Source organism: Anabrus simplex, chromosome 7 (assembly GCF_040414725.1).
Source record: "Anabrus simplex isolate iqAnaSimp1 chromosome 7, ASM4041472v1, whole genome shotgun sequence".
In the NCBI taxonomy this organism is placed as follows: Eukaryota; Metazoa; Arthropoda; class Insecta; order Orthoptera; family Tettigoniidae; genus Anabrus; species Anabrus simplex.
In genome coordinates this window covers 215,390,891-215,411,298 of record NC_090271.1, presented here as the reverse complement: position 1 = coordinate 215,411,298, position 20,408 = coordinate 215,390,891, and the positions used below count along the sequence as shown (strand labels likewise).

The 20,408-nt window shown below is 41.9% G+C and overlaps 1 protein-coding gene across 1 annotated transcript in view; it reads left to right on the top strand.

Annotated features, from left to right (window-relative positions):
* Positions 1-20,408, top strand: part of CadN2 (Cadherin-N2) — a 570,995-nt gene that overhangs the window by 409,985 nt on the left and 140,602 nt on the right. Inside the window, exon 3 of the mRNA XM_068228744.1 lies at positions 16,200-16,315. Coding sequence (XP_068084845.1) covers positions 16,200-16,315 — 116 coding nt within the window. The remainder of the gene's footprint in view (positions 1-16,199; positions 16,316-20,408) is intronic.

Sequence of the window (20,408 nt, the reverse complement as noted above, 5' to 3'; positions counted from 1 at the left end):
GTATATGCGAAGAACATACAATACTATGTGTTTATTCTTTTTCTGGCGACTATACATCTGTTTGAAGAATGGTCTTGGCTGCTATAATCTAATCAAGTAGTGCTGTATGGAGGCCTACACAAATTTAAAATATAAAACTGTCTAACCTAACCTAATCTCATGGCATTACAGCCCTGAAGGACCTTGGCCTACCAAGCGACCGCTGCTCAGTCCGAAGGCCTGCAGATTACGAGGTGTCGTATGGTCAGCACGACGAATCCTCTCGGCCGTTATTCTTGGCTTTCTAGATCGGGGCCGCTATCTCACCGTTAGCTAACTCTTCAGTTCTAATCACGTAGGGTGTCCGGCCTCGCGGTGTAGGGGGCAACGCATTCGCCTGTCACCCGTCGGCCCCGGGTTCGATTCCAGGCTGGGTTAGGGTTTTTTAGTTGTAAATGATTAATCTCCCTGGCCTGGGGACTGGATATTTGTGTCGTCCTTAACGTTCCTTTCCTCACATTCAACACTTTCCACTTTCTCCATTCCAATTACACGCAGGTTCATATCACATGGTGCAAGTAGGGGCAAAAGATCTCTATAGGCGACGCCCCGAACAAATAAAAAAATCGCGTAGGCTGAGTGGACCTCGAACCAGCCCTCAGATCCAGGTAAAAATCCCTGACCTGGCCGTGAATCGAACCGGGGGCCTCCGGGTAAAAGGCAGGCCTACACCTAAATAAAACTGGCTGGCACAAAACTGTCTAGTATTTACGAAATTGTAATCATACCTGCAAAAGCAATCAAAATATTCCATACGAAGTACGAATACCTACTAGCATTTTAAAGAAGGAAACCGTTCCAAGGGACTTTCGAACTGCTAAACATTTCACCTGAATACAAAATAAGGTTAGATTATTGGTTATATGTGGGACTAATTCTCACCTACAGCGACCTTTCCTCGAGGAACATCCTTTCTAATCGCCGAGGACAGAGAATAATATTTTATGCTTGGATTGGTGAAATAAGGCTTGTCTGTATCTCTGTGATAAATCGATAGAAGACTGGAGACACTGTGGTCTGCTGATCCGGGCTCCGTGGTGATTAATGTGCGCCCGGTGGACGGGTGGGGCGCCCTCTCTACAATAACAAGATGCTGCTAAACCTATTTCAAGAGAATCAGCTGGTTATTCCCAATTTATACATAGATACTAGAGTAATATATGGATTGCTCCTTATCGTTAACCTCAATTAGACCACGAAGCTCCATTTCTCTAAGGGGACAATCTGTCGTGGCGGGTTTTTATGACCGGATGCCCTTCCTGACGTAGGAAGGGAGAAGGTGAAACCCGGTGCCGGCACATAGCCTACTCATGTCGAATAGCACCAAGGGGTCTGCTCAAGTCTTAACGTCGCCATCCGACAGACGAATCACCATCAACAGCGTCATATACCCTCTCTCCATCTGAGCACTGTGTAGAGGTTTGGAATTTAATCCAGGCTTTTGATACGCCATCTAGTGATTATAAATTGTATACCACCACTTCCCCTACCGGCCAACATTCTGATTGCGAAAATGTTTTCGACCAACGGGACTCGAACCGACCAACCACTGTGTCAGACCGTTTAGAGTTCAACGCCTTAACAATCATGGCCATCAGGCGGGCTATTAATAATATCGATAATCGTGTAGCCTCAGTTACCTTGTTACAGGCACTTTAATTTTACGCTATTTAGGCCTCATGCACGTTATTTTCGACGTTTTGTTTTACTTTACCAGATGACATAAAAAGGAATTCTATTGGGCGATCTATGGATAAATTTTAATTTATATTAATCTATATGTAGCATCCATTTAACTTCGACATTGATCGTAGGAGAAGACGGAGTTCAAGAATTGGTTTTACGCCCCATTAACTACGTTTTAAATTTTCAGAGACGCCGAGGTGCTGGTTTTTCTCCCCGAAGGAGATCTTTCACGTGTCGAGGCTAACATTTTTTAGTATCTTCAAATACCACCGGACTGAGGCGGGATCGAACTCACTTAGTTAGAATCCGAAGGCCAGCCATCGCTTTGCCGTCTGAGCTACTCAGCCCAGCAACATTATTGTTTATCAATCCTGTGCGTTTTACCTGTATAATTGTTTCGGTACCGGTTCGAATACCGGCCAATGCATAACGGGCTATTGAAAATAGTCACGTCCCAGTGGTTCGGATTTTTCGTAAAGTTGGAGAACCCGTGACTGTGTATAATCACTGTATCAGCAGTCACATAGAACGATTAGCTTGATTATGCGTAGGCCTACTTCTTTTTCACTAATGGTTTAAAGTCGCACTAACTCAGATAAGGTTTTCTTCGATAATGCGATAGGGAGAGGCTAGGACTGGGAAAGAAGCGACTGTGCCCTACCATTTACGTGGCGTGACAAAGGGAAATCACGAAAAAAACATTTTCAGGGCTTCCGACAGTGGGGTTCGAATCCACAATCACCCGAATGCAAGCTTATACCTACACGGTCTGTACCACACAACTAACTTATCCGGTGCTTACTTTTCTTCTGTGTATTATAGTGTGTGGGTTTGGAATCTAGGAATATTAACATTTCTGAGAGACTGGGCTTCAAACACCATCTTGTTTGTCCAGAGTTAAAGCATCGATCCTAACGACGTTCAGGACAACCACTGACCACTAGAATTCCGCCCAGACATTGTAGGTCCCATTTCTGGTGCATTATTCGCCGTTACTGCAGTGAATGGACATTTGTTCGATCGAGACAATCATAAAGGGATACTTCTACAGACTCTACTCATGAATACATACAGCGCCCACTGATTTTCAACAAATAGGGCTCTTCAGCCTAAGCACCTTGTACTCCAGTTGGAATCGATCTCCGATTTAGAAAAAGAGAAGTGTATCTACACTGTTCGGTATCTTCTCCAGATCTCATCACGTCATCAGTGTCATCGAGATTTCCGCCCGGTTAACATTTCATTATAGCACCGTTGTTTTCTTTCGAAAATCGAAAATCGCGATTGCTCTTACAAGGCTGCGGTTGCTCCAGAAAACCCCAAGAAAGAAATATGTGGTCAAAAAAGTTATTAACAAAAATAAAATGTTTAGCCATATATTATTTTTGGAAGAAATGAACCGGAGCGATCTCCAGGAGGCTAATATAGGACTTAGGCCTGTTGGAGTTTCTGGTGTCTGATAGGCATCGGTAAGTTTTGTAACACTCCAAGAGTTCAATAAAATGTTCCCTACAGTTATCTTCTGCCATGGTCATTACAAAAGAAAGTGACCGAAAGCCTAAAAACGCACGAAACCGGTAAAACACAGGCAACAGCACAGGAGAAATGGCATTGACACAACTGGTAAAATAGAAAAATTGACTGCCCAATTACGCTCCACACTCTTGAGGGGATGTCTCCTAAATCGGCTAGTCGAAAGCTTGAGACAGTTCTACCTTCTTAACTAGCTTTGACTATTTTGTGAGGACGTTTGTCGTTCAAACTATACGATTTTACATTTTCATCTTCGATTTAGGACAATTGATTGAATTGGATTGGGAGGTATGTAGGACCGTTTAATGCCAGAGACCAGTTAACATCTCATTTGTATATAAAATATACGATTTCTCGTTTTCATCCTGCTTTTAGGACATCGGGCCGAATGGGACTGCAAGGTCTGTAGAACCCCTTTAAGGCCAGAGACGAGTTGACTTCTCATTTCGATGGAAGAAGTGCATCTCTGGAGCAGTGTGTGTTGGAGTATGATGTAATGCAGCAGGCGGCGCAAGCACGTAGCGGCGTCGTGACACTCTATAATGGACATCCACAGCCTGGCCATCCTCTTGAATAATTAATGAGCTATTCAGTTATCCTCTGCGACACGACACACACACCCCCTTCTTCCTGTTGTGAAGAGCGCTATGTTACCCTCGAGAAAATGTAACCAAGGGACCGCTCGAAATGCAAACTAACTTGGGTAAAAAATAGTAATGGTGACCTGTATCTGCAAGACTCTCGCTGAAATTGAGGGTGAAAATAGAAAGAGTCTGCAAAAAGTATTAACCCTGTAATGCTCAACAAATTACATTGCCTTATAAATATTTTACTGTCCTTAAAATCACTGCTTATATCATCAATCATCATCTTACTCTCTTTTGTTCTATTTATATTTGTAAATAAATAACATAAAAATAAAATTATTTGAAATAATTTTATTCTTTTGTTGTAGCACAGTAAATAAACAGTAGATGTCAACTTATATCCAGAAACTGACAGATATTATCTGAGTTAAGTTAAAAATATTTCCACCAGACAGCGCTCCGGTATTTGTTACAAATGTTTCTCAGTCAATAGTAGAAGGAAAAATCATCGCTTAGACTTCCTGTAATTAGTACTAAAATTTGTGTGGCAGGGCATTATATGACTAAAGTAAACGAAGAATAAACAGAAAGGAGGTAAATCGATTTAGAGTAACAGGTTAATACCTGGAGACGGTGCTGGTCGGTCTTGGGGTTAACTTCTCTATTCTGCGTGTGCCAAAGTTACGAATAGTGAAAGATTTTTACTGCCAGTCCTCCAAGGGCCTTCATGATCTGTGCTGAGATTACTTTGATTGTTTCAATCTGAAAATAACGATTCTTATATAAGATTGTTATCGTATGTATTTCAGTATTCAGTCTGTAAGTTTCCTTTGTTTTTTCAACCTTCCGTGACCAAGTCCATTATTATCACAGGTATCCCATACTTCCTCTCACGCTACATGATACCTTCATGTAACGGATTTCGTACCTATTTTAGTCGAAATATCTTCATTACGAATACCCTTCTGCCACTTTTTCCCACACTTGTTCCTACAGCATTCATTCTTGCTTCTTTCTTGACTGGTCTACCCAGCAACGAAGTCGGCCAGAAAGTAGAACAATGTGAACATTTTTTTGTCTCAAAATTTAATTCCCTTTCTACAAAAATCTGTTAATTTCATGTATGGACTTGACTACATTTTGACCAAATAACTTTCCTTGTATCACTATGAAACTACTGTGATACCTTTTATAAAGGTTTCAACAAAATAAGATAAAAGTACACACCCTTTAAAGTAATTGATAAAAAGAACAAAAGAAAGATAGAAAGACACTGAGCGAGTTGGCTGCGAGATTTGCATTACGTAGCTCTGAGGTTGCGCTCGCGGAGATAGTGGGTTCGAAATCCACTGTCAGCAGCCCTGAAGACGGTTTTCCGTGGTTTCCCATTTTCACACAAGACAAATGCTGGGGCTGTATCTTAATTACGGCCACGGTCGCTTCCTTCCCACTCCTAGCCCTTTCTCACCGTCGTCATAAGACCTGCCTGTAACGGTGCGACGTAGAAAAGAATGACATCGAGAGAGAAAGAAAAATCCAAAACCAAATATTCAGTTTTGTCGTGTTCATTTCAATGAAGTTCTGGTTACTCCTTGTAGTTTCATGTCGTGAATGCTTGAAATCTTGTTGAATAATCAAAATGTTCGTTTATCTGACCTCCAACTTTTATGTATAAATGTATCGTTTTAAATTAATATTATGACTGAAAATGGAACACAATGGGAGGACAAGGAGAGAAGAAATTCGTGAATGCCGTAGCATGCGGCAGCATCGGGAAGATTAATCGAAGTACAGATATGTCAGAGCCAAGCCAAGCCGCCAAATAATCTCCTCCTCGGTACGTACAAATTCCCCGACAACTGCGGCAATGAGATTTCTCTTCAAACAATAGGTTGAGAGCCAGCTTAAAGTGAAACCTCCTCATTAACTAGGCAAATATCAGCGCCAACTCCTATCCAAAGCCCCGTAGAGATACGTAATACTTTTTGTACACCGCAAAGGTAAGCATCTATAGAAGGATTTGTGCTTCTGCAGAAGTTAACACGTAGACTAACAGGTATATGACCGAGTTCGATAGCTGCAGTCGCTTAAGTGCGGCCAGTATCCAGTATTCGGGAGATAGTAGGTTCGAATCCCACTGTCGGCAGCCCTGAAGATGATTTTCCGTGGTTTCCCATTTCACACCAGGCAAATGCTGGGGTTGTACCTTAATTAATGCCACGGCCGCTTCCTTCCCACTCCTAGCCCTTTCCTGTCCCATCGTTGCCATAAGACCTATCTGTGTCGGTGCGACGTAAAGCAACTAACAAAAAAAAAAAGAGGTATATGAAAAGAATCTTGATCCTTTTAAATTGTGGGTGTTAGAATAAAAGTAGTTTACTTGAGGACTTTGTCCTTTTAGTTACTATCAATCTTAAGATTCCTGGAATGCCGTAATTTAGCTCTGAAAAAAGTTTCCTTGACGTCCCAGTAAGTTTACTAAAACATAAACAATCAAAGTGGTCGATAGTAAGAAATTCAATGCTTTGGATGGTGGTGTTACTGCAGAGTAATTAATCTTATGATCAATAATTCAAACGACAAGGGTATGACTTTCCGCTCAAAAAATCTCACATACTGTATATCGTCTGAAATTCGAACCATGGCTAGTGAGAAACTACTGACTTCTTTCTCTGAGCTTTCACATTCAAAAGGAAGAGAAACCAAGCCATCTTCATACAGACTATGAAGGCCTTTTGAAGAGTGGAAAGCCGGGCTTAGTGGCTCAGACGGTTGAGGCGCTGGCCTTCTGACCCCAGCTTGGCAGGTTCGATCCTGGCTCAGTCGGGTGGTATTTGAAGGTGCTGAAATACGTCAGCCTCATGTCGGTAGATTTACTGGCACCTAAAAGAACTCCTGCGTGACTACATTCCGGCACCTCGGCGTCTCTGAACACCGTAAAATGTAGTTAGTGGGACGTAAAGCAAATAAAATTATTATTATTATTATTATTATTATTATTATTATTATTATTATGTGTAGCCGATTGCCCCGCCACATTTGACCTCATCAGGTACTTATCAGCTTATGTGCCTCTCCAGAAGAGAAAGTTTATTTTTGAAATTTGTCGCCATTCCGAGGAAACCAATCATTAAAAGGACGTATGTCCAACCCTTGTCCCGTTTGTCTACGGGGTCGGGTATGAAGTGAGTTGGATCTTCATAACGAGCTTTTACGACCGGATGCCCTTCCTGACGTTTAATGACATGAAATGAATTATGTGGTATAGGATAGTTGAAGAGGGAGAGAGTGAAACCCGGTCCCGGCACGCAACCTACTCTTGTCGAATAGCACCAAGGAGTCTGCTCAAGGCTTAACGTCTCCACCCGACGGACCAATCACTATGAACGTCATATGCTCTCTCTCCATATGAACACTGTGGAGAGGTTTGGAATTGAATCCAAGGATTTGGCACATAATCTAGTGATTATAAATTGTATACCACCACCCGTCAACATTCTGATGGTGACTTTTTTTTCTGTCCAACGGGACACGACCGGCTAACAACGGGGTCAGACCATATAGACGTGACGCCTTAACGGTCATGGCTATCAGTGGTGGTGCTCTCTCAAGAGCACATTAGCGCGTGAACACCCAGTTCTCATGCATAATCACATATTAATGGATAATTTAAAATCGTTTTCTTTCTTTCGACCTGTTTTGATCAATCGATCGAAAGCATTTGACTTATATCAAAGCTTCGTTACATTAACAGCTCTTCGTTTTTACTGACAATGCACGGAGCACATTGAATTTTGTGCTACGATGCTGAAGTCTTCGCGAATGCGCAAGCAAATGACGTCATAGTTTATGCACAGATATCCTCAAAAGCGAGGAGCACGATGAGGTTTGTGCCTTTCCGTCGACAACCACCCTCTAGCCAGAGACAGTATTAAAGATAGTATTAATGGCAGTATTAAAGTTGACCACAAGGGTCCGCCACCTCCCCTATTACTGTTAGTCTCTGCCTCCCAGGAGTTACTATTACATTACCATGCCGGAAGATATCTCTAGTAATTCTGGACAGGTTGGACAGGTTTTTGTCATATTATGAGAGGAGAAGGAACTTTTAGAACTTTTAGTGAAATGTTATCTTTTACCGATTTGCATTGTACTTTTGTGCATTTGAGATGTGAACAAAAATGTTGTGAACCTCCAGAAAATGCTGTCACGAGACGCCACTGATGGCTACCAGGTTGGCTTCTAACTATCCAAAGTTGTTCGTTAATGTGTGCGATGCCTCCTTGCTTCCTTCCTTCCTTGCTTCCTTCATCTCGTGGGTACTTTGATTTCAATACTTCTTGTTACTGCTGGTGGAAGATCTAACAGTGTTTATCTCTAAGTTGTGATAGTTATTTGTGACATTCGTTCTAACTGCCAACCGTTTTAATAGAAGCTATATTCTTCTTCTTCTTCTCCTTCTTCCGTGTCCTCACGTAAGGTTGGCAACCATTATGGAGTAATTCTTTCCTATTTTGCGTTTCCTGTACCACAGATGCAGAACCGCAGTCGGAGGTTTCACGCCCAGTATAATCTTCTCAGCCATGTTCATGTTTGCCCTCTGTCTGCCATCTACGATCATTTGAATTAGACCGAGCTCGATAGCTGCAGTCGCTTAAGTGCGGCCAGTATCCAGTATTTGGGAGATAGTGGGTTCGAACCCCACTGTCGGCAGCCCTCAAGATGGTTTTCCGTGGTTTCCCATTTTCACACCAGGCAAATGCTGGGGCTGTACCTTAATTAAGGCCACGGACGCTTCCTTCCCACTCCTTGCCCTCTCCTGTCCCATCGTCGCCATAAGACCTACCTGTGTCGGTGCGACGTAAAGCAAGTAGCATTTGAATTAGGCTGTATTTGTCATTTCTGAAGATGTAACCGAAATATGCTACTTTCTTGCGTTTTCTGAGACTTCTCACGATTTATGGCACGTTGTACCTCGTCGTTGGTGAAGTAGTCGACCGATGGAATCTTAAAAATTCTAACGGAAGTGCTCATGGCTCCAATTTCTAATCATGAGTACCGTAAACAGCCCAACAATGCCGAGCCCCGTGTTTTGCCCTCCACCCCCTCCCCCATTCTCTCTCGCTGTGTGTGTTTACTCATTATTTCTGTTGTTTGTATCCTTAACAACTGCCTGATCTTCCGTCATGAGTGTATTTGACAAGCTTTATGAACGCAGATTTCCAGTCTATTTGAGCATAATAAACTAAACCGTTCGGAAAATTAGACTACTTCGCCTCGCCTGGCGAACATCGAGCTTGACTTTGCATAAATATTCAGACTTAATCTAGCAGAAAGCCATTATGTATATGTGTTATCACAGCGCCCTCCTATTCCAGTTCTCTAAGGTCAGACAGAAAGCAAAAATAAACTACTTAGTTAAAATTAAACAGCACTAGAGGACATGCAAATTAATTTCGGAAAACGAAAACAAATCTCACGATTAATAATTAATTAATTCTGGCAACCTTGAATATGATTTTACGTGGTTTTCCATTCTCACACCTTGCAAAATTCCTTTCGCATCCCATCGTCGCCGAAAACGTTTTTGAATACTGTAAGAGGGACACGTTAAACTGGTAGTAAAGAGAGGAAAACAAGAATAGAAACAAAACGAACCTAAGTTTCGCCAGTGATCCCTACTCTGAAAAAAGTGCTCTTAATAAATTATTATTATTATTATTATTATTATTATTATTATTATTATTATTATTATTATTATCATCACTAAGTCTGTGCGTCTATTACCACTGTGTACCAATCATCATAGTACAAACCAAGAGCAAGAGTGATATTTCGATTTCATGCTAGTATTAATTTAGGATTAGTGATTGTTCCAATTTTCTCCACACTCACTCCAAAGAAAATCCTGGAATAGGCCTTTTATCAACTCGCGGGAATGCCTACCACAACCATAAACCGAAAAAATTGCAATTATACATAACACTGAAGACGCTACTATAATAATTTACTGATTATCGGACAGATTCCCCAAATGTATGAAGCTCATGATCAAATTATGCCTACCGGGCGAGTTGGCCGTGCGGTTAGGGGCGCGCAGCTGAGAGCTTGCATCTGGGAGACAGTGGATTTGAACTCCACTGTTGATAGCCCTGAAGATGGTTTTCCGTGGTTTCACATTTTCACATCAGGCAAATGTTGGGGGTGTACCATAAGGCCACGGTCTCTTCCTTCCTACTCCTAGCCCTTTCCTATCCCATCGTCACCATAAGACCTATCTGTGTCGGTGCGATGTAAAGCATATTGTAATATATATATGTCTAGACCCGAAATGAAACCTCACTTCACGAGAGGGAGGATAATTTCCCGCTCCTCCACCCTTAGCCTCACTGCTGCTTTCACTGTGGTTCACCGTTGCTTCTAAATCATTATCAGATGGTGTTGTTAAAGAAATAATGATCATTAGTATGCGTGATGTTATATGGTGCAGGGTATGCTGGCGGGGTAGTAATTATTGCACAGCCCTGTCTCATTAAACATCATCATATCCGAACATATCTACGAGGGTTTCATGCTCCATTAATTTACTCATTACTTGTATAGTTGAAATTGGATCAGTGCTGTTACATCATTCCTTGTTAATTATTGTCAATACACATCCTTAACCGTTCATCCCAACACTCCGCAAGGGGCATTTAAGGAAAGTATCTACTTTTTGTAGTCGCATAGTTCGGTGAGTATTATTGTTCTAACTATCGTCGTATTTTCTTCGGGAAGGAAAGAAACAATGGGGTGAGGCTATGCTGGTGCCTCTTTTGAGAGTGGAATATGACGCGTAGGTACCGTAAAGTGGGGTAACTTCGGCCACTGACGAATAGCAACACTTATTTTCTCCTGCCTCCTATACTGAATAAGATGAACCACTTGCAACAACTCAAATGCACGTACATGCTCTATCAACACTCGGTAGTCCAAAGAACATTGGCGGGCTCATTTTTGAGTCAATCATTTTTTTTTTTTTTGCTAGGGGCTTTACGTCGCACCGACACAGATAGGTCTTATGGAGACGATGGGATAGGAAAGGCCTAGGAGTTGGAAGGAAGCGGCCGTGGCCTTAATTAAGGTACAGCCCCAGCATTTGCCTGGTGTGAAAATGGGAAACCACGGAAAACCATCTTCAAGGCTGCCGATAGTGGGATTCGAACCTACTATCTTCCGGATGCAAGCTCACAGCCGCGCGCCTCTACGCGCACGGCCAACTCGCCCGGTCAATCAATTTTGGGTGAATATGTAGAAATAAACGAATGCGTAAAATTGAGGTTTAGAAGGGGTTTCCTGGCCTCTCACTTTGGAAATATTGCCAAATAATCACATTATTTCCAATTCTTATCGATTCAGTTCCATTTTCTTGGACGTGGACGTACTGAGGCGCTTGGGCACTTCGGCTTTTCTTACCTTTACAGGATGGAGAAAAGGTTACTTTACACTAGCCCATAATAAAAAGTAAAGTATGGCCTGTAGACATTCTAAAACGTATTTTATAGACAGTTCCTTGATACAGTAACTGATAGTAATGTTCTTGAGTCGAAATCGGCTTACATTATTATTCTGCAATGTTCCCGCTCGGTTTGATTAGGAGAATAGGTCTAATCTTACGGCGGATACAAGTGATTTCAGTATTGAGGAGAGTGTGGTGGCTCTTATGTGGGTTCACGGACGTTCAAGGACGCATAAGACAATGGAAGACGATATAAGGAACTTTGCTGTGCATTTTGGGAAGGCGTCCCTATCGCGGCAAACTTTATTGATATGGGAAAGAAAGCCTTTGCAACTGTTAGTGTTCGTGATTCCCTACGTAGGGAACTTGTGTTGTTGTGGCAGAATCAATTTACCGATTGCTGATAGCTCGTAAACGTTATGCGGAGTTATGTGTCCCGCAACCGACTAGGCGATACCACATGCGAAAGGACTATGCCTTTCATGTTTGGCCCATCGTCACTCTATGAGTACCGGTCGCCTATTTTAAGAACCAAAAAAGCAAACCCCATGGTACTACAGCCCTTGAAGGGCCTTCGCCTTCCAAGCGACCGATGCTCAGCCTGAAGGCCTGCAGATTACGAGGTGTCGTGTGGTCAGTACGACGAATCCTCTCGGCCGTTATTCTTGACTTTCTAGACCGGGGCCGCTATCTCACCGTCAGTTAGCCCCTCAATTCTAATCACGTAAGCTAAGTGGACCTCGAACCAGTCCTCAGGTGCAGGAAACAAAACCCTGACCTGGCTGGGAATTGAACCCGGGGCCTCCGGATAAAAGAGGCAGGCACGCTACCTCTACACCACGGGAGCGGCGGTACCCTATTTTGCATAGTGTAAATTGTCTTTTCGGTCACCCTGTACGTAGGCTATCTTACGCTCAGCCTCGGATATTTTTTACTTGTTTGATTCCTTTTTAAAACTTTTCTTCTTGTATTCATTTGCAGTTGGACATTGTTTAAATTGCGATAGTCAGATATTTGTGAGATTTTCACAAAATTCTCAATATTCAGTATTTTCACGCGCCTAGTCAAGTTTCCTCTCAAATATTATTACAGATATCTATCTCGCTTAGACGATACCTGGCGGTACGTGCTATCAAATCGCAGTCTCGATTATACCAGTTTTACCGTACGCTCCATGTTCCGATTTCACCACAAAATGGCAGATGTGCGCGTCGCTCATTGTGACGCCATCTGAGCTTGAAAACTGTTTGGTATGACACTTTGAACCTTCCTCTTTCCAAGTAAGTTGTTGCATTTTTGCTAACTTGTATAGTTTTGAAGACATTGAAGGAAGTCTGATGTACACGTTTCTGGGACACACGGATATTTTACTGAGGGAGCCAGAACTGGTACAAGAGCCGCCGTGGCTCAGGCGGGTTCCGTGGTTCAAATCCCGGTCACTCCATATGAGATTTGAGCTGGACAAAGCAGAGGCGGGACAGGTTTTTCTCCCGCTACTCCGGCTTTCTAGCAACACTCTCCAATATCATTTCATTTCATTTGTCAGTTATTAATCATTTCCCCAGAGGAGTGCGACAGGCTTCGGCACCCGGCACAATTCCTATCCTCGCCGCTAGATGGGGGCTTCATTCATTCCACCCCTGATCCGGTTGAATGACTGGAGACAGGCTATGGATTTTCATTTCGCCCAGAACTGAAATGAAACGATGGACGTTTTCTGTGTCAAAAATAATTATATCGTCTGTCAAATAGTGCTGTGTTTTTTCCTACGTTGTCGAGCCAAGTTGTTGTTGTAATGGCAAAAAGAAAAGAACCTCTCGCCTTTTCATTTCAAGGCGCTCATTACGGTGTAATTTTACATTTTATTTCAAAGAAATTGCTTTCCTTATACGTATGCAAAACCAACAGGCGTCAAGTGCTTAGTAAAACGTACAAATCAACACATACTACGGACTAGTGACTTTTAAATTACTGTAAATATGAAGAAATTATTCAAGTAATATTCTCATTAGAATTTGCTTAAAAAAGGAATATTTATTTTTAGAAAGATACCTTGCATCGTTCTCATCTTGAGTTACCTACCAGTAAAATCACACCCTGGAGATGTTTTGGTTGTTCATAGATTCAATGTCCAGCTCCATGGCTAAATGGTTAGCGTGCTGTCCTTTGGTCACAGGGGTCCCGGGTTCGATTCCCCGCAGGGTCGGGAATTTTAACCTTAATTGGTTAATATCGCTGACACGGGGGCTGGGTGTATGTGTTGTCTTCATCATCATTTCATCCTCATCACGACACGCAGGTCACCTACGAGCGTCAATTCAAAAGACCTGCACCTGGTGAGCCGAACTTGTCCTTCGACACTCCCGGCACTAAAAGCCATACGCCATTTCATTTCATGGATTCAATGAACGCTGGAAAATTAGTTGTAGCCTACATTTATCTTGATGCATTTATGAACTACGGATTATGACGTAAATTATTCTAATAAAATTACGTTTAGAGCTATGTTAGTAACAACAGTTACGGCATTTATAAATTTGCTGGGAGAACTTCCGTCCTTTGTAGCGATAATCATTTGTTTCTTTCTTACTCTGTTTACTCTCCAGGGTTGGTTTTTCCCTCGGACTCAGCGAGGGATCCCACCTCTACAGCCTCAAGGGCAGTGTCCTGGAGCGTGAGACTTTGAGTCGGGGGATACAACTGGGAGGATGACCAGTACCTCGCCCAGGCTGCTTCACCTGCTATGCTGAACAGGTGCCTTGTGGGGGGGAGGGAGGAGTGAAGATGGGAAGAGGGAAGGAAGCGGCCCTGGCCTTAAGTTAGGTACCATCCCGGCATTTGACTGGAGAAGAAGTGGGAAACCACGGAAAACCACTTCGAGGATGGCTAAGGTGGGAATCGAACCCTCCTGTACTCAGTTGACCTCCCGAGGTTGAGTGAACCCCGTTCCAGCCCTCGTACCTCTTTTCAAATATCGTGGCAGAGCCGGGAATCGAATCGGGCTTCCACGGGTGGCAGCTAATCATGCTAACCACTACACCACAGATGCGGACAGTGATAATCAAACCAAACTAAACCCCATGGCACTACAATCCTTGAAGAGCCTTGGCCTACCAAGCGACCGCTGCTTAGCCCGAAGGCCTGCAGATTGCGAGGTGTCATGTTGTCAGCATGACGAATCCTCTCGGCCGTTATTCTTGGCTTTCTAGACCGGGGCCGCAATCTCACCGTCAGATAGTTCCTTAATTCTAATCACGTAGGCCGAGTGGACCTCAAACCAGCCCTCAGGTCCAGGTAAAGATCCTTGACCTGAGCGGGAATCAAACCCAGGGCCACCGGGTAAGAGGCAGGCACGCTACACGGGGCCGGCAGTGATAATCATACTAGGCTTACTTCCTTTCATTCCTTACGCACTATAGGGCCTCTGATATTCACCTCCAACGGTCTCTGTTATATTCTTCAGTTATATCCATGATATTCCAACTTTCCAAGCTTCTTCCTCAGTGGTAACTTACGTCTTCAGGTATTTTCTTGACCGTCATCGCCTCGAAGCCCCTAGAAACTTCCAGTTTAGAGCTATCCATTCGATTGCTCCACCTGTTATGTTCCATACGCATGCAGCAAAACGGTTTTCACATTAGTAGACTATTGAAAAGACATACAATATTACGCTCTACACTCTTCCGTGAAATATTACGGTTTGCCATAATCCATAACAATGTAGTAATTGTTCATAATTTATAAAAATTATATAAAATTTGTTACAAGGAATCACTCAGAAATTTCAAGGCAATCCAATATATTGTATAATGTGTAACCCTTCGTTATGGTTCTAAACATCAAACAGTCATTCAAGACTATTGATTCTGTGCTACTTTGCTATACTAAACTGCATAAGCAATGTGATTTGGTGTTGAATACGCATATTTGATGTCAAAATGGAGCATGAGGGGGGATGGGGATCTTTTCGATATGGACTTGAATGGAAAATAATTAAATATTCTTAAATATATATAGCTAAAATTATAATTTATTCTTATTGGTTTAGTAAGCTGTAGTAACAAAAATAGTCGATGTTTACCACCCCTCTGTTCGTAGGAGTTTTTTAAAAAAATTTAGAGTACTGATTCCCGCTGCGTGCTACGTAGATGTGCTTACAGTTGATTGATCGATTGACCGTATCATCTTAAGTAAAAGAAGATAATTTAAGAGGAATTTTAATCCGCTTAGAATTATTTGTATCCCTTGTATTTGTAAGTTGTTTACTTCATGACCGTATCGATGAGTATAATCAACAAGTATAATTAAAGAACCACCTAATCGATACTTTATTTTTTGCGTTGGGCAAAATTAAACATACATTATCACTCACAGAACATGTTTCGACCACTTAGTGGTCATCATCAGCTGGAAAAAATATTTGCTGCGTCGATTTTTTCCATAACCTAAAGATTAACGCTTGTGCTTATTGTCCAATATTTTTCATGTAAGTTTTCCTTATACAGCTGATGATGACCACTAAGTGGTCGAAACATGTTCTGTGAGTGATAATGCATGTTTAATTTTGCCCAACGCAAAAAATAAAGTATCGATTAGGTGGTTCTTTAGTTATACTTGTTGATTCCCTTGTATTTGGTATTAAGATATTATTATATTTTATACATTTAAAATGTTTCTGTGAACAGGGTAATATGTTCTGTCTGTCCAAAATAGCAATGCTTAACATGTACTCTATTCTTTCCAAAAAGTCCTAGGTGTTGGTGAAGATCTTCAATTTTACGCCAGTTATGTATCCTACTGTACGCTGATATAAGGTATCCTATACTAAATTGCGTTTTTCTTTCCTGTTTTTGCAGCCTCCCGTATTCGATATGAGATCACGAGCGGTAACATAGGCGGAGCATTCGCCGTCAAGAATATGACGGGCGCCATCTACGTAGCGGGTGCCCTCGACTACGAGACCAGGAAGAGGGTGAGTTCCTAATCAACTGCTGTCTAAAACAGTCACCCTTGCATACCTCAGCGTTCTATAGTAGACTATGGAAAAGAAATCTTAGCATTCTCAGGATCACTTTGGAACCATATTGCATTAACGAAAGTAGGCCCACTCACCAGATGATTTTACAGAGAATTCAAAGGCACTGTTAAATAAATAATAATAGGGGCATTAACACCTTCGTTTCAGATAATTTTTTTGTTAAGAATTGAGACATTTTAAGTTTAGAAGAAAATACCTCTATTCTGTTAGTATTTCTTCATAACTTTAAACTTAAAATAAGAAACTCAGTAAATGTAATCAACGCACTTTCGATACTAAGTATCCAAAAGGTGAACGCAGGGTGTAACTGTTGATTAAATTTTAAAAACAGATAAAAGGACAGATAAGTAGTAACTTTGCTACAAATATATTAGTGTAGTCGAAAGAAAATTAAAGATACAGCAAATCCATTTTAGTACACTGTCAGTTTATGCAAATGAATTTAGAATGTTTTGTTTTCCGGAGCACAGTTAAATTATTCTATTTTCAGTTAACAGTTGTCCGGGGTTTCAACTACACCAACATCAATTTTTGTCAGTGTTTATCATTAGAAATATTTTATTTATAGCCTGTAAGGAACAGATATTTCTGTCACAATACACACTTAGAATGTACACCGCCGTTTGAGTCATATTTAAATACTCCCATTGAGAAGTTCACTACATTCCGAATTCATATGAGTTTCATTCATACTTCCTGTATCTATGATATATGGAATACTTCGCACTCGTATTTAGAAAGCTCTAGACAATTTATTCAAATGTCAAAGCATGTGAAATTTTAACATTAATGTATTTGTCCTTTCCATTAAGGTGGATCCTAGAATATAAGGTTCCTTTTCCTCACGGAACAGTTGTATTTAATTGTATTTCAGATTATCCATGGGCTTCCGTTTTATTTCAAGCATCTCTGATGCGAAGCAAAGTTTCATAACACATCACCGAGTCTGTCATTGGATAGCCAACGTGTTAAATATAAGACGTTCTCTTTTGAGTGCTTTTTCCCTTAGGAAGAACAGATGAATAATGTCTTCCAAGAAGGAGAATGCAAGAAAAACTTGAATAGCAGTACGGCTCGAAGCAAAATGAAGACTTTTATCTTGAAGCGTAGCGTAGATGAGAATTTTAAACTCCTCCTGAGAATGTCTTAAAATGGAGAGATTCTCTACGACGTCAAATTGACGATAGTGGCAAAAAATATTAAAGGAGGAGATTGACAATGCTGAATGCTGTCGTCATAAAGATAGTAGCATCGGTGCATGTGGAAAGTTAAATTTGGTGGGTACAGAGACTGTAGATACTGGCATATATTTCCGCGACGTACAGAATATATCGCAGAGAGGCTTACGACCAGGAGACCTTAAGAAACATATAAAACATAATTCTTCGAGGTGTGATGAGGTCGAGGACATCAGTGGCAGAACCTTTTAATCATCTTTCATCAAAATAAAAGTCAGTAATTATTTGATATATACCAGCAGTACCTCATAAATCTTTTTTTTTTTTTTAATGTTCCTTTTTCCTCAACTCAAACTAATGCATGCAGCAATCGACTACGAGATCACATGAAACAGTGACGACTACGGAAGCGTATACTAAACACTTAAAAAAAAGCTGATATCTTAAAGTTCTTTATCACGACTAATTAATTGAACGTGAAATGCTTAATATACAGGGAGGTTCAAAAGGGTGCGTAGAAACTGAAGTGACCCATAGAGGGGTAGAAACACAAATTTCGAATGCGAACGTATAGTCTAGGAAGAAACACTGCTTTAGGACAAGCCTGGAAATGTCAGACATTAGACGTAGTGGGTACAGTTCTAATCGAACAACTCTCAGTGTCTACAGTAACTTCTCTGTGTTCACAAACGACTATCACTTCATTGATCGATAGCTGCAGTCGCTTAAGTGCGGCCAGTATCCCGTATTCGGGAGATAGTAGGCTCGAACCCCACTGTCGGTGGCCCTGAAAATGGTTTTCCGTGGTTTCCCATTTTCACACCAGGCAAATGCTGGGGTTGTACCTTACTTAAGGCCACGGCCGCTTCCTTCCCACTCCCAGCCCGTCCCTGTCCCATCGTCGCCATAAGACCTATCTGTGTCGGCGCGACGTAAAGCAACTAGCAAAAAAAAAAAAGAAAAAAGTTTTGTATTGTTTAGGAATGTAATGAAAAATAAATACAATTAATTATCCGGTACGTCGTTCCTGACATTCCCAGGTTTCACTTTCTGCGCAATCTTTAAATGACTCTCCCAGTATTTAGAAAGTTTTTCCACTCGACAGAAGTTCCCTGGGCTTTTGTGCCATGGCCAGTAGGATTTCAAGCTCCCAATGTATATATCTAGCGTTTTCTGATACGGGATGTTTATGGCATGTTTTTGCGACCGGGTGCCCTTTCTGACCTAATCTCAGTTGATAAACTAATGGAGATGAAATGAATGAGGGTAAATAAAATTGGGGAAGGAAGTGGAAGAAATAGGTTGATTAATGTTGAAACTAAACAGGATTTATTTTTTCCGTAGGGATTGGGTGAAATCAGTAAAGGCAGCGGTATGATATGTTTTACATGACATAATTAAAATGATTTGAAAAGTCAGAGGAAAACCCAAAGATGTAAATTGCAAACGCTGGCCATAGGCAAAATCCGGCCTGACCCCCATTGCTATATATTCCACTAGGGATATATTCTCCACCGCTTCAGAATTTTCCTCTGAAGAGCGTTGATTGGTTCAGGGAAGAGACGAACGTTCACTGATTGGTTGGAGATTCACCTTGTCTCTCGTGGCTACAGAGCGCCTTAAGCCTTCAGTTCTCCGGCAAGGAAAAGGTTGCTGGTTCCATTCCAAATCGCCCCGTACCGTTTGATGTGTTGTAATAAGCATATGTATGGTATATACTTAATGTGTGCCACACGACATGATAGCTAAAGTAGTTGATGTGTTTACATTCACATTGGCGCTGGTATGGACTGCATCCTTAGCATTGGCCGACTATCACTCACTTATGAAAGTGGACGAAAATCAAGGTACTGTAATTCACTATATTTTCAGTCTCTTAAGGCCTGTTTTCACATGTAGGACTGTGCTGCGACTGTGCTTCGACCGTGCTGTGTCGTCCGCAATCGCCAAACAGTATAAACCATTCCATTTGCATTGAACAGCAGTTGAGTATTTTCACATGTAGGACTGTGTCCCTACCGTGTTGGTACCGTGCTGTCATGGATCGCCAAGCAGAGCGATTACGACCCACACAGTCGTCGCCTGGTCTCAGCACAGTACCACATGTGAAAATTAGAAACGGTCGCCCTAGTGTCGCCAAGCCGGACTTCCGTCTTATTTCGGTGGTAATCGGAAGCACTCGGTCGTACGTGATCCAGTGACCAACGAGCACAGAATAACATAGAGTGCGCAATGCGCTATCTGAGTACTGTGTTCGTTGGTTTAGATACATTGCGTGATAGTTTGCAGTAGTAGGTGTGGCGCAGTTGTCTTCCTTAAAGATGGACGAACAAGTGATAAGTTTAGTTCAACAACATGAATGCCTTTATACTTATTCTTCTTTTGTTGTAAAACAATGTACGCTGCGCAGGCAATAACTACGTCTTCTTCGTTCGGATCCATGTCTCCAACCTGTGAGCACAAATGCAATGAACAAGGACCACATGCCCACAGCACAGTCGCAGCACAGTCCTACATGTGAAAAGACGGAGTAGGCGACACCGCCGTAGCACGGTCGAAGCACAGCCGAAGCACAGTCCTACATGTGAAAACAGGCCTTAACGGGTCTGTACCCATGTTATTCTTCAGTAGCAGCAGACAGAGTCGTGCACGGGTCAACAAGGCGACGAGGGATTCCCCACCGCATCGTATCATTTTTCACATCAAGTAGATTTCAGTGAGTCCGTCAGGATTCAGAATACCACGAGTGTGTTTTAGTCCATCTGGACGTGTAGTGACAAGGGTCTGTGCCGCATGTCGTTTTAAATTGGGCTATGAATTACCATTAAATCGGAGCCTGGACGAGTGTC